At 38.7% G+C, this 22,323-nt stretch overlaps 2 protein-coding genes across 2 annotated transcripts; both read left to right on the top strand.

Moving 5' to 3' along the window:
- The first annotated feature begins 10,347 nt into the window (after positions 1 to 10,347).
- Positions 10,348 to 11,121, top strand: LOC133518232 (uncharacterized). Its single transcript, XM_061851863.1, has one exon. The coding sequence runs from the start codon at positions 10,348 to 10,350 to the stop codon at positions 11,119 to 11,121; it is 774 nt and encodes a 257-aa protein (XP_061707847.1).
- Positions 11,122 to 11,721: 600 nt separating this feature from the next.
- Positions 11,722 to 16,634, top strand: LOC133517936 (pre-mRNA-splicing factor CWC25 homolog). The gene is made up of 4 exons (XM_061851418.1): positions 11,722 to 11,905; positions 12,018 to 12,227; positions 13,428 to 13,712; positions 15,051 to 16,634. Exons 1-4 carry the CDS (start codon positions 11,888 to 11,890, stop codon positions 15,957 to 15,959), a joined length of 1,422 nt encoding a protein of 473 aa, XP_061707402.1. The 5' UTR covers positions 11,722 to 11,887; the 3' UTR covers positions 15,960 to 16,634.
- The last annotated feature ends 5,689 nt before the right edge of the window (positions 16,635 to 22,323 follow it).

Raw genomic sequence — 22,323 nt, 5'->3', positions numbered from 1 at the left:
AAGCAAGTACCCATAAGCAAATACTAAGTTTAAAAAACTTAAACTAGGACATCATAGTCTCGTACAGATTTCAGTAACCGTAAAGCCAGGGGTTGAAGTATTTAGTAGTTATAGTCAGCTATAGTATTTTTATACCTATGTAATACGGCGCGCAAGGGCGGGAGGACATCGGCCCGCGCACGGCGGCAGCGGGGCTGCGGAGCGCGTTGCGCGGGGCGAGGTGTCGACACGCGCTACACGGTCACCGAACGTTCGGAACCGCGGTTTTGAGGCGCGGCCGCGCGTGCGTCCGCTTCAACCTTCCTCAACGCGACCGCAACTGACCCGCGCGTGTAGGTAGAGCGCTTCGCGACATCAGCTTTTTGTTGTCTTTGAATAAAAAAAGGAATGTATTTAGTTAGGCCAAAAAGGCGGGCTGTTTTAAATAATTAGATCTTTGTATGGAATAATTGTAATCTGAGGACCCGATTTTAATATATTGAATATGTCTAAGTTCTACTTCTGGGAATGTATAAAAAATATTTTTATTTTTTTTATTTTATTTTTTTTTAGTATATGGAAAACCAACAGCGCTATATATATCTAGAACTTCCAATAGAATTACAGAGCCAATTACAGGTTCTCACTTATAAAAATACAATAAATTATAAAAAGTTTTTGCCCATCTTAATTTACACATACAAGTTCCTACAGCATAAGAACAGATCTATATATATATATATGATTATTTTTACAAAAAATAAATTAAAAAAAGAAAAAGTAGTTAAATCCTGTGAGTACATATTCAACAATGCACCGAGCCTTGTCCTGCGCCAGAATTATTGTCACCCATGAAGTGTCTAATTAATTTATTTTTTATTACTGCTATGCTATCATTATATATGTCGATATCACAATTTATAGAAACTTTATTTAAACTCATGCCTGCCCTGCATATGAAACTGTTTTTCCTATACCTAGTAGTAGCTTGGTAATTACTAATGGGACGAAAATGCCTTAGCCTCCTTGACGGAATATTAAAAGAGATCTTATTAAGCAAATTTGGACAATCTACATTACCTTTAATAATATTGACTAAGTACACTATATCTGCAATTTCACGGCGCTTAACAAGTGGGATCAAATGATGTTTCTTACACAGCTTGAGATAGTCGATAGAACTATAGTTGACTCGCATTTTATAACAAAGAAATTTTATAAATTTTGACTGTAATCTCTCAACCCTATCAACATAAATTTGATACTGAGGATTCCATATTTGAGATGCGTATTCTAGTTTGCTTCTCACGTAAGCGCAATACAAGATTTTCAGAGTTTTAGGATGGGTAAAACAAACTGAACTACGCATTATAAATATGTTTATTTACTACTTATTGTTCTTAAAATTATAAGCATCATAACATTAGGTAGGTACACTTATCGTATCGTATTATTACAGTCATGTGGTTAAAACTTACAACCACATAAACTAGAAATGCATATTAGTTGAAGAAAATTAAATTCAAATGTATGGAAAATTTGGCATAATTAATGGAGAACTTTTATCTATCCGGATATGTAGGTTACAGCGTAAAGTTAAATTTTATCTACTCTCCCCCCCCCTTCCGCAGCGAGCGTCACCCCCCCGCGCTCTCGAATATGTCCCGGAGCGTGATATTTTGCACTTAAAAAATAAACCGTAAACGATACGTAACAAGTCTTTAAGAACAAAATAATCCTCGATAAATTTACTATAAACCTCTCATACAAACAAAAGCGATATCACTTACAGTTTCAGCGCAATCTGCCACCAAATACGAATGTTTTTAATAATTTGTCCATTTTTATTTACTAATCGTTTAGTTTTTTTCAATAATTTCACACTTTACCGCCAAGATATGTATGACAAAAGTAAAGAATAGAATATTCTTTTTATAAAAAGGTATAATTCATTTCTAAAATCTTTCATTTACTGTTTCTATGCTATTTTAAAAATTCACTATAATCAGAACCAGCACAGATTTGTTTGCTTTAACAAATTAGTGGGACAGGCGAAGAATGCTGTTATTTTGGCAAAATTGCTGCCTACATCGTCTGCTGCTCGACATCATTTTCAGCGAGTCTTTCACCAAGTGCAAAGTTGGAGGAGTAACGTATTACCGCCGGAAGAATGGGGCTGGAAAAAAACCGTCAATTGCCTACTTCCCATTTTAAATACGGAGCCGCCAGCACCAGCCTCTATATTAAAACTAATAACGTGTGCTTGCAAACAAGGCTGTGGTAAACGATGTGGATGCGTGAAAGCCGATTTAAGATGTACCACTATGTGCAAAAATTGTAGAGGCCAGAGTTGTGTTGTGTGTGCGTAGTCGAATTAGATGTTGAAGAAGAATAATGCTGATTTTTGAAGTACTTAGATGTCATAATAGTTATACATAAGTAATAATAGTATTAGTAAACCTAAGAAAAAATAAACTTAAGATTAAGAAAGATAAGTTAGTTGGTTTTATTTGCAATTTGCAATCTCTCTCCGGCAGAAAATAGGGCCTGAGCAATTTTCAATAGATAAGAAAAAACCTGAACAAAAAATACATCAATGGAACTCTCGAGGCCACACTAAACACACCATTCACCATGTATCATACTTAGTTCCGTTTTGGGGTACATTTTTAGAACTTTTTTTAAGGTTCCATACCTAAAAAGGAAAAACGGAACCATTATAGGATCACTCGTGTGTCTCTGTCTGTCCGACAGTCTGTCATAGCCAATTTCCTCCAAAACTACTGGACCGATTGAGTTGAAATTTAGTACACATATGTAAATTGATGACCCAAACACGGACGTGTAACGTAAATGAATCAATTTTAAATATGGGGGCCAGTTTTGGGGGGTAAATTCGAAAAAAAAAGAAAGAAAAAATTCAAGCTATATCGTGTGACATATCAAATGAAAGGGTAGTTTATAAAAATCTCTAATATATTTTTTTCATAATTTTAAATTAATCAGTATTGAAGTTATTTAAGAAAATAGGCGAAAATAAACCAAATTCGAAAAAAATACAGAAAATAGTTCTATATCTATAGATTACAGGAAAACATATAAAAAGTATATGATATTTAAAGTAACACCGTTTAACGAGTACGAATGCTTATATTTCGCTGAATGGCCGAATGAATTAAATTTTTAAAATAGCATAGCAACAGTAAATGAAAGGTTTTAGAAATAATTTATACCTTTTTATAAAAAGAATATTCTGTTCTTTACTTTTGTCATACATATCTTGGCGGTAAAGTGTGAAATTATTGAAAAAACTAAACGATTAGTAAATAAAAATGGAACAATTATTAAAAAACGTTCGTATTTGGTGGCAGATTGCGCTGAAACTGTAAGTGATATCGCTTTTGTTTGTATGAGAGGTTTATAGTAAATTTATCGAGGATTATTTCGTTCTCAAAGACTTGTTACGTATCGTTTACGGTTTATTTTTTAAGTGCAAAATATCACGCTCCGGGACATATTCGAGGGCGCGGGGGGGTGACGCTCGCTGCGGAAGAGGGGGGGGGAGAGTAGATAAAATTAAACTTTACGCTGTAACCTACATATCCGGATAGATAAAAGTTCTCCATTAATTATGCCAAATTTTCAGCTTATTGTATTGAACTATATATTTTGCATTTTAGCGTAAGAAGGGACTTGGCTAGGGAATGCTAACCGGTTAACCGGTTAACCGGTTACCCGGTAATTTGACCAATATTACAGTCGGTAAAATACCGGTAATTTCCAGCCGTAACCGGGAATTTACCGAACGTTGTATAGGCAAATAAAAATGTAACAACCTGTTGAATTAGCCCATCTATGTCTTCGTACTTACAAAAAAAAAACAATTACTACGGTTTACGATTACGAAGAGACACTTAAAATACTTACTTTTCTGCATCTTATGATCTCGTCGGAGTAGGAACTAGGAAGCAATGTTTTGTGACAAATGAGTGGTCGCTAATCCCTCGCCTTTTCCCTTCTCGCCACCCCTACCCGACCCGCCTTACTATGTTCAGTGTCCTTTGTTTTAGTCTGTAGTGTCCGACAAGTGTGGAATGCGAAAGAACATTTTCTACCGCTGGTTACTTGTGTTCAAGATATCGTTCACGAATGTCTAAGCAAAGTTCTAATTAATCGCCTAGATATTTAACAAACGCAATTATTTTATATATAATTAACAGAATGATCTGATGATGACATGTTCCTGATTCCAACTCCTATCTTTAGAGCCCGGTAACGATTTTAGAGCAAAAATTTTAAATTGATAGATTTAGTCGTTGGAATTGTACACCTTTTGTTACGTAATATCTAAATAACAAGTATTGGTTTCTATTAGCACGTTTTTTCATCTTGCCTTTTAATAATGAGGTCGCAAGCGTGCGTCCCCGGCAATAGGTGACGAGAAGGGATAGTTTTTAAAAATTCATATAAATTATGGTAGTAAATTATACAAAATGATGTATAAGAACAGTTTCAGCAAATGTTGTAGATTGTTTAAGTATCAAAATTACGTTGAAATTAAGTCAATTTTCAGAGAAATTGTCACTTGTTTTGAAGTGATTTCTGGAGAAAATTGATTTCGACTAACTTTCATTTACACTACTTCAAATTTATAGTAACAAAAATGTAGTCTATTAAAGTTGAAGTACAGGATATGTGTAATACAAAATTACCATTTTTAGCAGTCCAAACTTAACGAAATTTACAAATAAGATCGACAAAATCACTGCTTTTCGCGCGTTTACCTAAACGTCCTTCAGAAAAAAAATCATTACTAATTAAGTGAGTCTGTTTTAAAAAAATATATTTATTATAATGAAAGATAACAAGATGTGCTAAAAGAAACCAGTACTTGTTATTTTTAATAGTTAACAAAAGGTGTACAATTTCATGCGCTTAATCTATCAATTTGACATTTTTGCGACTAAAATCGATAACGGCCTCTTAAAGTGCAATTTTAAAGTAACTAGTGTTAAAATGATATGAAACAAATCTTGCTGTTAATTTTTTTTTCTTATATTTACTAGATTTTAATGAATGTTGATTACGGTTTTAGTTACTTTAATAACAATATTATATTCATAGATGTGTAAATGCAAACTTGTATGACATTTAAATGACGACTGTCACTCTTTACTTATAATTTTTGTTACCATTTGATTACTGCGATTTTTAAAGAATTAAAAAAGTTTAATGTTGCTTATTTAATGTACAAGTTCATTTCGCTTTGAAATGATACATGTTTGATTTTTTATTTAATATGATTAGTAAATATATCTTGTTTAATGTTTATAGTTTATTTTCATTATTTTGTTTTGTCGATGTTTCTATAACGTACGCACGCAGCACGTGCTGTTGATTACTTTTAAAGGTTACTGACGAAAATAAGGACACAATCAATAATAATGCAAAATCAATGTTTTTTATTTCATAAACGTATAACCGGTAATTTACCGGTTAACCGGTTAGTGGGACCTCGCGTCGGTAAATTACCGGTAATGAAAAACGCCCGGTTATTGCATTCCCTAGACTTGGCTCGCGGATAAGATTAAAAAAGGTATATTACGAAATATTAAGAATAACAATGTTGGTATTCAAACAAGTTACATTACCACAGATTACCACATACATAATACCTATATATACCTAGATCATATGTATACTTTTAGGTTTTACACGCGACTTCAACTGCGTGGCATGATGATGATGATTGATAAAAACTACCTTATCCTTCCCCGAGCCTCAAACTATTATAGGATTGAGTGTAGTGGTAAGAATGGTTAGGTTATAGGGAGCGTGCATTAACTATAGGAGGCAGTACAGGAGCCGTCGGATTTTTGGCGCGAGGCGTAAATGTGATGTTTTTTGTTCCGATGTAGCCCACAAGATGGCAGAACCTACTATGTACAAGAAAACACTTGACGTGTAAATGTGCCTGTTTATGGTTCCGATTCAGACCACAAGATGGCAGACCCTCCAACGCGCACGCACGGTCCCTATAATGAACAAATTGTACTTTTTACGAATACGAATAGCAATTTCTAAATTATATCAATATAGACCGCGAGCCAGGAACAGATTCCCAAGTCCAATCGCCTTCCGGCCGAAAACTCGTGTAGTGGTTAACGGCTAGGTATGATGAACCATCTTGGACGTCAGCTGCCGCTCCGTTGGTGGGTTGAGGAATGGCAGCCACCGAAACGCGTGAACAAAAAAAAATATTGCCATCGCCTCCCGTTTGATACTTTGTAAAATGATAGTTCAGATGCTATTGTTAGTTAAAAAAATTGTCAGCCGGTTATATCGCGGTCGTAAGACCATCAGCTGGTCGTATGAACATGTAAAAAATAAGCGTTTTACCTTTTTATGATAGCAATAACAAATCATGAAACTTTGCATGTAGTATTTCATCAGGCGTTAACGCCTGAAAAGCCATCAACTGATTACGCATACTTTGCCTCACATAAAGTTGTAAGGCGCATATTTTTTACAAGTTCATTTTACACCTGACGGTCTTTCCACGGCGATACAAGCGGCTGACAGTTTTTTAAATTTAAAACAGCATCTAACCTATCATCTGACAAAGTATCAGCCGGGAGGCGATGACTGTCGAAATATGTTCCTGGCCCGCGGTCTAATACGAATAGTGGGTATTATTAAGACGCAATTTAACTTTTCGGGGTTCCGTAGCCAAAATACAAAAATCTTTTGTTAATTATGTCCTTCTGTCCGTCCGCCCATCCGTCCGTATATCACAGCCATTTTACTCGATAACTATAAAGTGAACTCTAATTAATAGAATAAAAGAGTGAATAGAATATGAATATATAGGTCATACTGAGCAACTTTTACTTTGGGACCAACCCCGAAATCGCGAAAAAATATTGGATGTTTATTACATTTTGCCTGCCTGACTGCCTGTCATTTTCTATGGAAGAGTAAATTTCTTTTTTCGGGATTTCGTGGTTACTTGCCTACCGAACGAACTAAGTTTCAATGGAAAGTATACAACTTATACAACATGAATCAGCTAAGTTGCCTATCTTTTTATTTGTATTTATTTATTTGCTGCATATGGGTTTACAAAGATATATTTAAGTTCAACCGTACTCTGTTTAGTGTAGTATGCAAAATTTGAAGTAGGTACAGTCACACTATAATATAAAATAAGATGAAAATATTAAAAATAACATGTCAGATTAATTATTAACATTAGAAAAATTATGCAGCGATTAATTACAATTTCTATTACTGTTCAATTTCATAATCAAAGTATTCATGTATGGAATAAAAACACATGTCACTAAGCCATAAAAATAATTTCTTTTTAAACTTGTCATTATTGTGTCGTTTATGGAGTGTGGAATTAAGAGGAGTGACATCTCTTATGGTAGAACTGTTGCAAAAGTGTCCAGCTGTCAGCTATAAATAATAGTTCCAAATCTCTCCAGAGTAGCGCTAGAGTAGCTAAGAACCTAACGCTATTGACGGAGTGAAGTGCGCTGTCTATGATTTGATTTTTTTTGTTCAAGTATTCTAATAGGTATTGTAGCGCCACCTATTTAAGGTTTTATGATGACAATTTTTGGTACATGGATATTTATTTCCTTACCTCCACCTTCCGTAGTGTCGTTGTTGTTTTCTGAGGGCCTACCGTGAACCACGTTCGACGTGTTACCTCTCTGTCGCACTTGTAAATTCGTACGTAAGTGTGACAGGGTGGCAACACGTCGAACGTGGTTCGCGGTAAGCCCTCTGGTCACTATTGTGTAGTTGCCGTGTTTCAAGTTTAAACAGGTGAGTTGACATCGATAATTGCACTCATCTGCCAACCGCTTGAAAAAAATATGAAAATTATGGCAATTTTATTGTGAATACAGTGGCACAGGGTTGCCTACGAAAATCCGGTGGGGTATTAGGCTTTTAAATAAAATAAGAAGGGAAGACTTTTAGCGATAACACAAAAATGGCTTAACTGATCACGTTTGTTTTAATTTTTGTCGAATATATTTATTCAGCACTATTTTTTTGATTATTTTCATATTTCTTACTGGTGGTTAAAAAGTTATGAGGGAAAACATATATTTTTTCGAAACTATTATTTCCGAATAATACAATTTATCAAAAATATGTTTAATTAGAACCCAAAACACTTTAAAATTCATTTTGAAAGACCTATTAAACGACATCCTACACCATAGGGTTGAAACGAAAAAAAAAACTTTAGAAGCGATTATTTCCGAAAATATTCACTTATAATGCGTTTAGTTACTGTCTTAATCTGAAAAGGTGAAAAATTACAAATTCAGCGACCACTGAACTCGTTATTTTCGTCGAAAACTGATAATTTCAGATAGTTAATTCATCATAAATGAAAATAAGAGTGATTCATGATCAGATGTGAGGGTTCCGATTAATTCCGACCTGTAATTTACGATTTTTTTAAAGATTTTGTTTAATTTTTAATTTTTGCAGATTAGAAGAAAACTTATTCATAAGTCAAGAAGAAAGCTTAGTCATAGCATGCCATTTATCACTCTTCGGGTAAGGAACCCTACAAAAAGAAGAAATCCCAAAAGGGATAATGATTTTTAAACACAGCAACAGGGTCGGCAAATAAAATTATGCCAAAGGGCTCGCGAAAAAGTTAAGATAATATACTGCTATACATTAATATAAATAAAATAAATAAATAAATATAGGACATCATTACACAAATTGACTAAGTCCCACAGTAAGCTCAATAAGGCTTGTGTTGAGGGTACTTAAACAACGATATATATAATATATAAATATTTATACCTACTTAAATACATATAAAAAAACACGCATGACTCAGGAACAAATATCCGTACTCATCACACGAATAAATGCCCTTACCAGGATTTGAACCCGGGACCATCGGCTTCATAGGCAGAGTCACTACCCACTAGGCCAAACCAGTCGTCATATATTGTATAGAACATACGGAAATATATATCCAGGCTACAGCTAATTAATAAAATATCTAAGATAACAAATAAATACTTCCCTATAATATTATATAAAGGGGTTGATTTTTTTTATTTGATTAACAGTCCACTGGACGGTATCGGCCTGTCAGTTAGAAGTTAGAATTAGAACAAAAAGTTGATAGTTCCGAACAAATGACAGGCCGATACCATCCGGCGGACTGTTAATCAGTGGGCCTCTTAAGTATTCCAAGACGATATCCATTTTGATAAATATTCAAAATAAATCCTTTGGATGGGGCTTGCTATGGGGGCTGATCTGGGGCCAGTGGGGCGCAGGTCTGCAGTCCTACAGGTCGGTTGGTCGCTGACCCGCCACGTGTCGCAATTCTAGAACTTGGGCCCAGACGCATCGCAACGTTCCTCGTGGCGCAGCGACTGCAGCTTGGCGCGTGTTGCGTCCCGGTCGACGACACACATCATTGTAACTTACCCTATCAACATAATAAACATAGAAATATTACAATGTTACGATCTCTACAGTACATTTGCCTAAAGCCCTCTCCAGACTATGCGCGTGAATCGCGGCGCGACTTCGCGGAGCGAACATACCGAGCGATTTAGTGATTTGTGGAGGGCCCTCGCGTCGATTTCGCAGATTGTTCAAGCCTTCGCGCCTTATTCCCCGTTTTTTTCGAAGCGCGAACTTGCAAGACTTCACACTCGCGATCGCTTCGCGCCGCGATTCATTCACGAGTCGGTTAATCTGAACTGTTATAACCTTTTATGGCTGCTACTTGGTTATATTGGGTGCGAACTTGATCAACCAAAAATCAATTTAACAGTTCCCAGTTTAAATCAGTGCCTTACCGCAAGCTAAATCCGATCAGCTGACGCTTCGGCGCCATCTTGTCGCGAACCAAACTGCGAAATCGCCGTGAAGTTGTGCGAGTGTGGAGTCTACGTCAACGTCGCGGTATGTTCGCTCCGCAAAGTCGCGCCGCGATTCACGCGCATAGTTTGGAGGGGCTTAATATTTTAGAGTTCCGTGTGCGTCCAGTCTGCGGCCTCAAAAATTAGGTTATAACAGATAGGACAAAACATTGTATTCTTTGGACAAAACGCAGGCGGTCACAGATGGAAAATAATAAACAATTATATTCAATGGGAATAGGTGTATTCCCACATGTCCCCGCTCGGGACGGGACGGTTTATTTCCAGCGGTGACCGGCTTGGTTTTGTTCTATTGATTACATAAAATCGCACGCCAAATATTGCAAGGTGTGTAGTGTAGAAGCCTTACACAAGCATAAGTTAAATATAATAAATTAATAAAATCCACAGTGCAACAGACCTCGAACCATACAATACAATACACATGCACCGAATCTACACCGACGGGAGCAAACATGACGGAGGGGTCGGAGCAGCAGTCATAATACACCACCCTGATGGCCGACACACAATCAAACGCAAAAAGCTACATAAATTCTGTTCCGTATTCCAAGCCGAATGCGTAGCCAGTATCTATACTGCCTGCGAAACATGTATCCACCTCCAAATAACCCATTGCACCGTGTTTTCCGACTCCTTGTCAGCATTACAGGAAATCGCCAATAGAAACAGCACAAACAGTATAGTCAACAGCATTCATCGGAAAATCCACCAAATCACACAAGGAGGCACAATACAGTTCTGTTGGATCAAGGCCCATGCAGGACTGCTTGGAAATGAGGAAGCCGACCAGGAAGCCAAAACCGCCGCCACTCTCCACCGTGCACCCGACTTTGACCACATTCCCATCTCCTACATTAAGCACCTCTGTAAAACTGAAACACAAAAAGCGCACTGCAATGACTACCTCACCTCTACCACCGGAATGCACCTAAAGAACTGGCTACCAACTCTTAACCACATCAAAGAACTCCGGAACAAGACCACCATTTCCTTCCATCTAACCCAAATTCTCACCGGACACGGCTACCACAAGAAATACCTAAAAAGAATGAAAATTATCACCGACGATCTCTGCCCCTGTGGCAGAAACACCCCACAAACAATAGACCACCTTCTACGATCATGCCCAAAATTCAGCATAGCAAGATTCAACCAATTTCCAAATTCAACCTTTCAGCCTCCCAGACCTCATTAGCAGAGAAAGTACATTGACCTCATTTTGCAAACTATCCAGGACCATAATAATCAACAGTCTAAAAAAGTTCAACAACACATAACAACTCATCTACACCATCCATCTTCATATCCACCATCACCTTTCATAACAACACAACATCACCTCAGTGTCACATAATTAAAGGTCTTAGCACACTATTACAACTCAACAGCCACTCGACTCAAAATTAAATATTGAAATTAAAGCCTTATCTTGTATGTCCTACAGTACAGTTTAACATTTAGGTAACTGTCGGGTGGTCTACGCGTCGTCCACTCGTCGTCCACTAAGTTGAACCAAAAGTGAGTTGAGTTGGTGTGGAATTGATATAGTGTGCGAAGACCTAATTCATTAGAGATATAAAACATCCCACAGACCTTACGGATTCAGCCGCCCGTACACTTCGCGGGGACTGGACCCAAAATTTTAAACGCATAATAAAAAATAAAATAAAAAATATATATCCTACCATATCTACTAATTTCTGAATAATGGCAACTAATTTTGCCGACGTCTGCAACTGACAGTGACAGAGTGAATGTCATTAATGTCATGTCTGCTGTCTGCGTCATTTTATAGTTTACAGTTCATAAACAACCTGTAAACTTATGTGATTTAATGATATAAATTTGAGTATTATATTTTAAAAATAGTGTAATATGGGCCCATAATTTACTTTATAAGTAATCTTTTATTTATTTAGCTGCATAAAATATTATATTTATGTTGTAACCTGTCCATTAAAATGGGAGGAGGAGATCTGGTACGTACAAGCCATGATTGCTTTATTTTTCACCCAATTGCTTTTGACATGAAGGTAGTATTCATTTCATTAGTATTTCATCAACAAAAGTAATTCTTTATTTTACTGGCAGAACTCGAAGAAATCATGGCATCCCAACACTATGAAAAATCAGGAGCGTGTTTGGAAAGCGGAGCAAGCCAGTGCAGAAGAGAAAAAGCGTATTCTGGAGCTACAGAGAGAACGGGCAGAGGAGCGCGACCGTGCGGAGTTGAACGACCTGGCCAAACGTACAGCAGGAGCCTCTGGGGCCAATGACAATCGCTTGCATTGGATGTATGATGTATGTAATTGTAACATTTTGAAAAACTTGCAACTTTAGAGAACTTGGTAGAACAGAAATAGTTACACTATTTTATATATTTTTGTGCTCTTTAACAAGCTTGTACTTTATACTAGCAGCTTTCATATTGGCTAATTCCCTAATAACTGATGTTACATTTAGAGTGGCAAGTTGTCAAACAAAAGTTATTTCTGGAGTAATCAATACTTAAATATTATATTTTGTTTGTGCACTAGTACATTTGAATCTTATTAAATTAAATTGGACTTGAAACATAAACAGTATCTTGACTTGGCTCACTACTTATATGATGTTCTGGTAACTTACATTACATAAATGGGGTATGAGTTTTTGAGGCATCATTGAAATATGAATATTTTACTTCATTATTGATTAATAGATTTTTTGTAATTAAAATCATTTCCATAAAGAGTTAACTTATTTGAATGTCGAAAAAGAGACTTTATATTTCTCCATTATACAAAATATTGGTAATGTTACGAAAAAATTATGTTGTGTCCGAATGAAATGTAATATGTATATTTAATGATTGAAATATGAAGAATAATATTAGGATTCGGATTTTTTGGTCATGTTTTCTTCTTCAAGGTTATGTTTTCACTGCCAAAAAAGAAGCGTTTAAAAGCGTTCCCCGCCTTTTTTTGTATTCATAGAATTTTTCTTTTCTTCTGATTAAATTTTTGGAAATGTGATTTTTTGGCATTAAATATTCCCCCTGATCATTATGTGACACTAACTAATCCAGCTTTATCCATATCTGTAAAAATCCACTCTTATTTGAAAATTCCGCCTCATATTCCTCTATGTAGTTTTTTTATAAAAATAATGTCTACAGCAGGGGTGGCCAACTTGATTAGACCCAAGATCTCCTGTTTACTAACGAAACCCTGTGCGATCTACCAATTACATACTTCTTGAAACCTTAAATGAAACTGGTCTACGTATTTATATTTTTTGCCTTGTCTTCGTTGTGATCAACTGTACTAACAGTCGCGATCGACTGGTCGATCGCAATCGACCTGTTGGCCACCCCTGGTCTACAGCTCAAGAACGTTTGGTTATATATAGATATTGTAAATACTGACTTAAAAAAGAAACACTTTTTTTTACTCTCATACAATATTAAGATTGTAACATGGTTATGTAAAAACTCATGAAGCCTTTATTCTCAATTTACAGAAACCTGATAAAAAGGTACAGCAAGAAGATTTTCTCCTTGGCAAAGCCATTGACAGCAACTATGAGGCAAATAAAGTTGAACCAGACTACATCCCTGCAGTGGCTCGCAGAGTGGTGGGATCCAGCATGCTGGCCAGCGTGGGTGACGCACAGGTCGACCTGGCGAGAAAGATGCGAGAGGATCCACTAATGCTAGTGAAAGAGAGGGAGAGAGCTGCTCGGGCAGCCCTGTTGAATAACCCTTTGCAAAGGCGTCGGTTAGCAGAGTTACTTAGGAAAGAGCAGGTAAATGGTACTTTAACACATTCACTGCCAGACAAAAAACGGCGCACTACCCCAGAAACCGGTGGTCTATAGCTGCGTACAAAACAACCCTCCCAGCAGGTTCACGAGCACCCACCAGGTGGGTTCCCGGCAGTGAATGTGTCAAAATTTGTAATATTGCTAAAGTAATATTTTGCTTGAGTAGGTCTTCTTCTTTTCGTGTCGATGTTCCTTTTTTTTATACGATGGAAGCCCAATAGGCAGCGGTGTTGACAGCCCTGGCTGTCGCGTCCCTCAGATCCAGCTCCGAGCAGTGATGCGGGCATGTGGGGCATGCCAGTAGATGTGCCATGGTTTGCGTTGCTGTGTCGCAGGTACATTGAGTTGAGGAGCTACTGAGCAATCCCCATTTGGCCATATTTTGCTTGCAGCGACCAACTTGGGACCTGAGCCTGTTTAAGGATTTCCAAATTGGCCAAGGTTCTTTATGGCCAGGCGGTAGTTGCTCCAAAGCCTGCATGTACACGTCTGGTGGAGGGCACCAGGTCTGCCACAGCAAGCGGCGCACATCGGCCGGCTCACCCTGCAGGGGGCTGGTGCTCTGCATAAAACTCCTGCGGCTTTTAAGACGAGCAGGTGGCGGGATGTGTCCATGCAGGGGGTGCCGCTGGTCGTTCTCCTGTTTGTGCTTTTCAATAGCGCAGGCTACCTCTCTGCGTATATCAGGGGGAGCCACTCCAGCTAATGGGTAAAGCTTGTTGAGCGGGGTCGGCTTGAGGCAGCCTGAGACGGCGCGGCAGGTGTTATTGAGCGCGGCGGTTACGAGGCCGGCGTGCGGGGACCGATGCCAGACTGGGCAGGCAAACTCTCCAGCAGAAAAGCACAGAGCTAGTCCGGTGGTACGCAAGGTGTGTGCGGTAGCGCCCCAGCTTGATGAAGTTAGCCTACGCAGCAAGTTGTTTCGCGCACTAACTTTCATGCGTGCTTGAGTAGGTTGAATAGTTCGTTTAAAGTTTTTTTAAATCTTTAACATACATATATCACTCACTGGAAATAAAATCTTGCAAGATAATTTTAACCTACTTTTAATAGTCACATTAATTCAAAACTTTGCAAGTATTTATAATACAGATACAACAACACAATAATTTGGTACCATCAAGCTGAACTGATGATGGAGCCAAGAGATAGACAGTGAAATCTTCAAAACAGATCAATAATCACACTTATTTATAAAACTGGATTGATATATCTTTGTATCGGTTTATAAAAATCATACTTATTATAATTAAATTCAACTAGTATAAGTTGTAATTATTTATGAATATTTGTTCCACTTATGATTTTGTCTTTTTCCAGGAACAAAGAAATCAAAAGAAGGAAAAGAAAAAACCAAAGAAAGACAAAGATTTAGATAACATGCTAGCTGCTAAGCTCACCGCCATGGGTGAAAAACAAATTGACCTAGCGGCTCTACTTGCTTCTAACGATTCCAGTTCCGATTCTTCTTCTGAGGAGGAGCATAAAAAATGCAAAAAGAAGCACAAAAAGTCAAAGAAACATAAAAAGGAAAAAAAGAATTCAACACGTAAAGATTCCAGCAAAGTTTCTTCAGATGAAGAAGACCCAAATAAGTCTAAACGTAAGCCTCGCGTCCAACGGAGCGTGTCCCCTAAAATTAAGAGCAGAAACCAGAAATCACACCATCGCAGCGGCAGCCCCGACGACTCAGATTACGAACAGAGTAACAAGAAATATAGAAGAGCCGAGAAAATCGATGCGAGATCGGACAAAGGCGGCCCCGGACGGATGCGGCGGGACAGCGCCGAGCGCGAGGGGTCGCCCGACCGGCGGAGGAGACGCCCGTCGGAGGAGCGGAGACCCGGACAAGACCGAAGGCAACAGTCGCCCGACCGCCGGAGACAGCCGAGGTCGGAGGAGAGGACCCACAGACCGCAGGAGCGCGAGTCGAACAAAGCGGACTCCCGGGGAGGGCACAAGAAGAGGGTCGGGATGAGCGCAGAGGAGCGCGCGGCGGCGCTGGCGGCGATGACGGCGGCGGGCGCGGAGCGCGAGCGCGAGCGGGCGGGGCGCGTGGCCGCCCAGCGCGCCGCCGCCCGGCGCCTGGCCGCCCAGCCGCCCGCCCAGCGCGCGCTGCGCACCGAGGCGCACCACCTGCCCGACTCGCTCGAGAGCCGCATACACTCCAACCGGCACTATATCCAGCGGGATCGCACGCACATGGACAAGCCCTTTGCGCGCAGGTGACCTCGACTAGATTACGCCTGACTGTTGTTGGCGCCTAAAATTTGTAACTGGCCCGTCAAGATGCCGGCGGCTTTCGACTGGAAATTAGATTTGTCTTGACACTATGTATAGTTACGAAAAATTGTTTTAGAAGGAGTATTTTTTAATTAGTTTATAGTATTTTATGCAACCGTTGTTTAAAAGAGGTCAAAAAAGGCGAGTGGCGTGAGTAACAATTTGAGGCGAAGCCGAAAATTGTTAATAAAGACGCCACGAGTATTTTTTGACTCAGTTAAACAACGTTGCATAGAATACTTTTTCTACGACCAAGCACTTAATTTGAAATAAAATTGTAAATTTAACAAATATTTTTCATGTCATCTATCGCGATTTTGAAGGCAGCAAATTTTTTGTGACTTCTTGGGCCATCACTGATATTTTTTCACTTATTTGTCAGAGATGACATTTAAAATAAGGTTGGCAACAATGTATTTCATACAATATTTTTTAAGTGGTCATTACACGAAGTAACCAAAAGTGCCAAAAAGATACTGCGTGTATGCACAAATGCGTTTTTGGGGAATAGATTAAAGACTTGTCTTGACAACTATAAGGTAGGGTTTTAAAGATGTGTGCACGACCCTTTAAATGATAAATAAAAGTACGGTAGTAGAAAAAATATCATATGCAAACCTATGACAGTTTTTTTATGAGCAGGAAGTCATTTTAAAGATAACCCATTCCGAATGCGCCTACCCGTACCACCTACGCTCCTACCTTGTAGACGATGTTTTGGTGCCCTAAGCATTTCTAGACTATGGTGCCCCCTGTCCCTAGAGTCATCATGATTATATCGAATTTTCTTGGTAAATTTAGTGACAGTGCTGCAGCAGTATCATTGTAGTTGGAAAACAGTAATGCTAAAGTCGCCATCCGAATGCCACCTTTATCAAAGCACCTATTTAAACGAAATGACCGAAATTACCTAATATCTATCATTGTGTGCTTGCTTTACTGGCTAATTATGCGATTAAAACATGTTTTGGTCCTCAATCCTCAAATAATCCCCAGTGTAGGCAACATTACTTATGCACCTGCCCAAGAGTACCCTGAAAGTTTTGAACAGTGTATTTAATTTATTGAAGACGCCATCTTGCGATGCCATAAATATAAATAAAGCCGGAGGCCCAGAATATCTGACCGTGTGGGAATCCGTGCGAGGCCGAAGGCCGAGCCAACCCCTGTCCAAGTGTAAGCGAAAACATTGGCCGTGCTCCGCGCAAGAGGAATTCCTAGTGGTGATTTTTTCATACAAACGCTCTCGACTATTTCCTCCCTGGATTTTGAACCTAGAGCAATGATTTTTTCAAATAAGATCAATATCATCAATATCTGTGCCGTTATGTTTTGCTTTTTTGGATTATTTTATTTTGAAGAAACTTACAGCGCCTCAAAAATCGCAAAAACGGCTCAATTGAATTGGCTGTAAAAAAAGGCACAGTATACAAATATGACAATAAATATCCAAAAAATCAAAACATAGCGGCATAGATTATTTCTTCCTCTTGCAATTTCCAAAATTTCATAATGATTGGTTGCGTTTTGGAGGAGGAAACAGTCGAGAGCGAAACCTCGATTTTTGGGTTTTTTGCGAGTGAATTTTAGTCCGAGCTGCAGTTGTCCTTATCGCACGAATTGGAGGCGGAGACAGTTTATAAATATACGTACACAGAAGGATTAGTGATGGGCATAACATCCTTATTAGGGATTGCAGAACCGGTACTGTTTTAAAGAACCGGGATTTTCGGTACTGGTGGAAATAGGAACAGGGATTTCCCGGTACTTTCGGAACTGGTCTAATTATTTTAAATAAAACGACAGCATTTTGCGAATTTAATAATCAATTAATCACAATAAACAAGGCATTTTTTTTTTGAAATACTTATAGTATTTTACATTGCTCACACTTGTGCGTCACAAGTAAAAGATAACTACTTTGATGTTTGCCACTAGATAGCAAAAATGAAATTACATTAACGAGGGGATTTATATATAAGTATCGCAGTCGTATTGTATAATCCACCGTATTACAATACGGCTAGCCGATATCAAAATAAGGGCCATTTTGAAATGCGGCGGTTCAACGATTAAGGTAGGTATGTTGGGTAAATACCGGATGCGGGTGAAGAACGTAGGACATTCATGTCTCCCTAATTTGGCTTTATTTTTTTAATGTTGGCAACATTGTGTAAGATGCCATTTCATTGCGCTTCGACTGCCAGTGTCCCCGCGTCGCTCAGGGCGTCGGGCTTGTGCTATGCGCAATCACAGGGAGCAAGATATTTTCGCATTTTTTTTCTTCTATCCGATCTTCGCCCTGTAATTTATTTTGCGTATTGTGACGAAACTGTTTTTGTTTTAATGTATAATTTCTTTTTCGATATTTTTTATATAACTATCCAATCAAAACAGACCTAGGACTGCTGCAGACCGATATCCGATCTTGACCCTTCCAGGTAAAGATCCGAGAGAAACAACCCGATCTTTACCTATTTAAAAAACAGCAGTGATTGTCAAACTTTAAATTTTCTTCAATTAACCTACTTAATTATCACATTTATTGTTTTCTTGATCACACTTTCGTACCATTATTTTTATCCAGTACCACTACCAACGTGACGGTAAATCAAAAGGAAGAGATTTTGGGAGTCTATTTTGTATGTATGTATATTGTATGTGTATGTACACCTACTTACGGACAATGTCATTTTTTTAATTTCCGCAACTCAAAGGTAGCCTGGAAGAGATCGCTTTTTAGCGATAAGACCGCATGTTGTATACCTGTGCTTATGTTTCTGTTTTCTTTTGTATTGTTTTCTTTTATTGAGGTGTGCAATAAAGAGTATTTATATTGTATAGAGATGATGATACATGTTGAATTTTATAACAAAATCGAGTAAAATAGATAGCAAATGAGCAATTTTTTGCAATAAAGTACCTACACATACAGATGCATATGTAGATGTGCACGCATACATACATAGCTAGTTTCGGATACAAAATAGAGATAGGGCTTCGAAATTAGTTTCCTTAAAATGCTTCAAGAGGGCTCCCTTTTCCTATATATTTACTTTACTCTTTACATACGATCCTTACATTTTATAAAAAAAGATTGTATATCAACTATATATATAATTTCAAAATTATACCAATAAAATCGCAATTTTACTTATTTTCCATACTTCAAGATGGGCTCTCAGTGACTTTGACCTTTTTACAGAACTACTTAGTCTTTTTGATTTCTAAGTTTGATTCTTATTTTTTTGGCGACCTTCATTAAAAATGACTGGGCACGATTATTTTTTTATTTCGATTTTTGTCCCTCCTACTTAAGCACGTAATATCTTCCAGTACATTCCTTTCAATAAACAATACATTTACACTTTCACTAAACCTGTACAGTTCACGAGATCTTAAATTGTCAAAACTTCGAAACCTATCTATTATTTTAGTCGTTTTTCTTATTTTATTACTTCGGGTAACCTTACAATAAGAGGTTTCTTAGCACATTGCTTACATATCAAATTGCCTTATATTAGGTATCAAAGTTTGAGAGCCACAATTTTACCAATTTTTGTATCAGGGTTAAGATCGGATTCAAAAATACGAATTAAAAACTTTCGATGACAACTTTTAAGTTTGTAATTATTGGTGGCTGCAATTTATATACTTACATTCGAGAAGGGTAGAAACCGGACCTATTTTTTTGTGATATCTTATTCTCTTTCCATTAGAAGCAACTTTTTTTCACCATCCTATGTTCTCCCTTGATGGCAAAACACTCGTTACCCTAAAAAAAGTATGTCTCATCTTTACACAGGTACAAAACTGAAACCGTTCTATATTGAAGATTACCAAAATTCAGGCCGAATCTACGGTTATTATTTAACGATTTGCTCCGTACTTCAAGAATCTATCATGTGCTGAGATCTTGAAAAAACGTTTTTTCACGAGTTCTCTCAATTGGTCCCAAAATTGTCCGGCATTACCCCAACATACTTTACTCAGATTGTCATTGCGATACGTTCTTCAATAAGGCGACCCAAGTTTAGCCCCATCGTACTACAAGTAAAATAGATTGTAGTTTAACCATATATTTATACCTACTTACAAAATTTCACAACACACCATGATCACACCCAACTTACTGTCACGGATAGGTACAGTCAAGTGTAAAAATATGGGTGTACACATCTTACTCAAAAATATGTCTCATAGCATCTTATACCAGTGTAATAAGAGCGTAGTACCATATTTATGAGAAGATTCTTTCGATACATATTTTTGCACTTATTTTTTTTTTTTTTTTTTTTTATTGATAAAAATGTTTACATGACATTACAGTTGAACCAATGCGTCACGAAACTTAAACTAACTAATAATTATAAGTATTAACAATTATAAAAACAATAATGGCACATTAACAAATTAAATTGGGACAGTTGAGCACCTAGCATCCATCGCCTCACAGAATCTCAAGCATTCACTATACACTGCCGCCCATCGCCAAGCAAATAGATCGCATTCAGGCGTCGATGCCAGGAGCGCATTGAGCAGTGAGAGGGCGCGGGGCAGCGGCGAGTTCGTGCGCGATACGGTGCGCGCCGGCGGCACGGCCAACAGGTCGCGTTGTCGTGGTCTGAGGGCCATTCTCGGGACGTCCGGAACAAACAGGCGCACGAGACCAGAAACAACTTCGGGACAGTCTGACTCCCCACGCAAGGCTCGGCATGCCATGACAAGGAGTTGGTAATTCCGCCTGACCTCCAAGGAATTGTACCCGAGGGAGCCGAGAAGATACTTTGTCGGGTACAGGTACGGATAGAATCCGAATATTTTTTTATAAAGGAACCTTAAAAACGCTTTCTGGACCTTCTCAAGCAGTAAAGCATACGTCGACTCGTAGGGGTTCCAAATGATCGACGAAGTCTCCAGCTTACTCCTTACTAGACCATTGTACACCATTTTTATAGCCACCGGGTCATGAAAATCGCGAAGATTTCGGATTACAAAACCCAGCCTTTGAAAGGAGCTCTTCGCGAGAGAAAAAATATGCTCGTGAAAAGTTAGCCGTGCATCGAACACTACGCCCAGATCCTTGACGGAAAAGACACGATTTATTGGCTCTGACCCCAGTATATAATGCCCATATATAGCGGAACGAGAGCGGCTAAATGTACACACACAACACTTGACTGGGTTGAAATGAAGTTTATTGTGCATACTCCACCGAAACACCAGGTCGATGTCCTCCTGTAACGTCTCGCAATCAGTTCTTTGCTCAATCCTGTATACCAGCTTCAGATCATCAGCATACAAGAGACATTGAGCCGCCCGAAGAACTGATTTGAGATCGTTAATCATGATGCCGAAAAACAAGGGTCCCAAGATGGAACCCTGACTCACGCCGGACCGGGTGTGGTAAGGAGTCGAGACAAAACAGCCATGTCGGACGAATTGCTGCCGATCGCGCAGATAGTTGGCAAAAAAGGCTAGTAGCTTGGGAGAGAAACCAATTTCATCAAGTTTCCTAAGCAGCACATCGTTATCCACGCGATCGAAAGCCTTCGAGAAATCGAAATAAATGACATCGACCTGAACACCTTTGTCAAGATGCTGAGCAAGGTTTTCAGTCAGTATCAATAAATTCTTCACCCTTACACTTTACTCGGGAAACAAAACCGCCATTTGTCTTAAGACTGCCTACGTGCTGCCAGAAAGCGCGAGGATTGACTTTAAGAGTACTTTGGATATACCCAATGTAGCTATCATAGGCAGTCGCTAGCAGCTCTTTTACTTTTGACCTCAGTGTTGCAAACTTTTTGTAGACTTCTTTATCCCGCGTAGCCTTCCATTCCCGGTGCAGATAACTTTTTTGTTTGATTTTACTAATCAGGTCAGCCGTGAACCACACAGGATATCGTCTACTCGAACCGGGCGGCCGTTTCCGTTTAGGTACACAGAGGTCAAAGATATCATATAATATGTCGTAAAACATGTCCACAGCGATGTCGACATCGCCAGCACTGAGAACTTTCTGCCAACTTATTTCGGACACTAATTTATACATTAGCTCAAAATTACTCTTAGTAAAGTTCCAGTCCCGACGCATATCCACATTGCTAGGATCTAGCCGCTCCGCAGTTGGTCGATGCGCACAGCTCCTGGGCACAGAAATCTCCAATGGAGGATGGTACGTATCAGATCTAGGGACCAACCCCTCACCCGCCATCTTTGAGACCGTAGCACCAGTGATGCGCTCCGGCACCAACACGACATCTAGCTTACTTCCATGTACATTCGTCACTTCGTTCATCTCATTCAA

The sequence above is a fragment of the Cydia pomonella genome, chromosome 5 (assembly GCF_033807575.1).
Source record: "Cydia pomonella isolate Wapato2018A chromosome 5, ilCydPomo1, whole genome shotgun sequence".
NCBI lineage: Eukaryota > Metazoa > Arthropoda > Insecta > Lepidoptera > Tortricidae > Cydia > Cydia pomonella.
The sequence above is the reverse complement of the archived record's forward strand: the minus strand, read 5'-3'. Positions and strand labels throughout refer to the sequence as shown.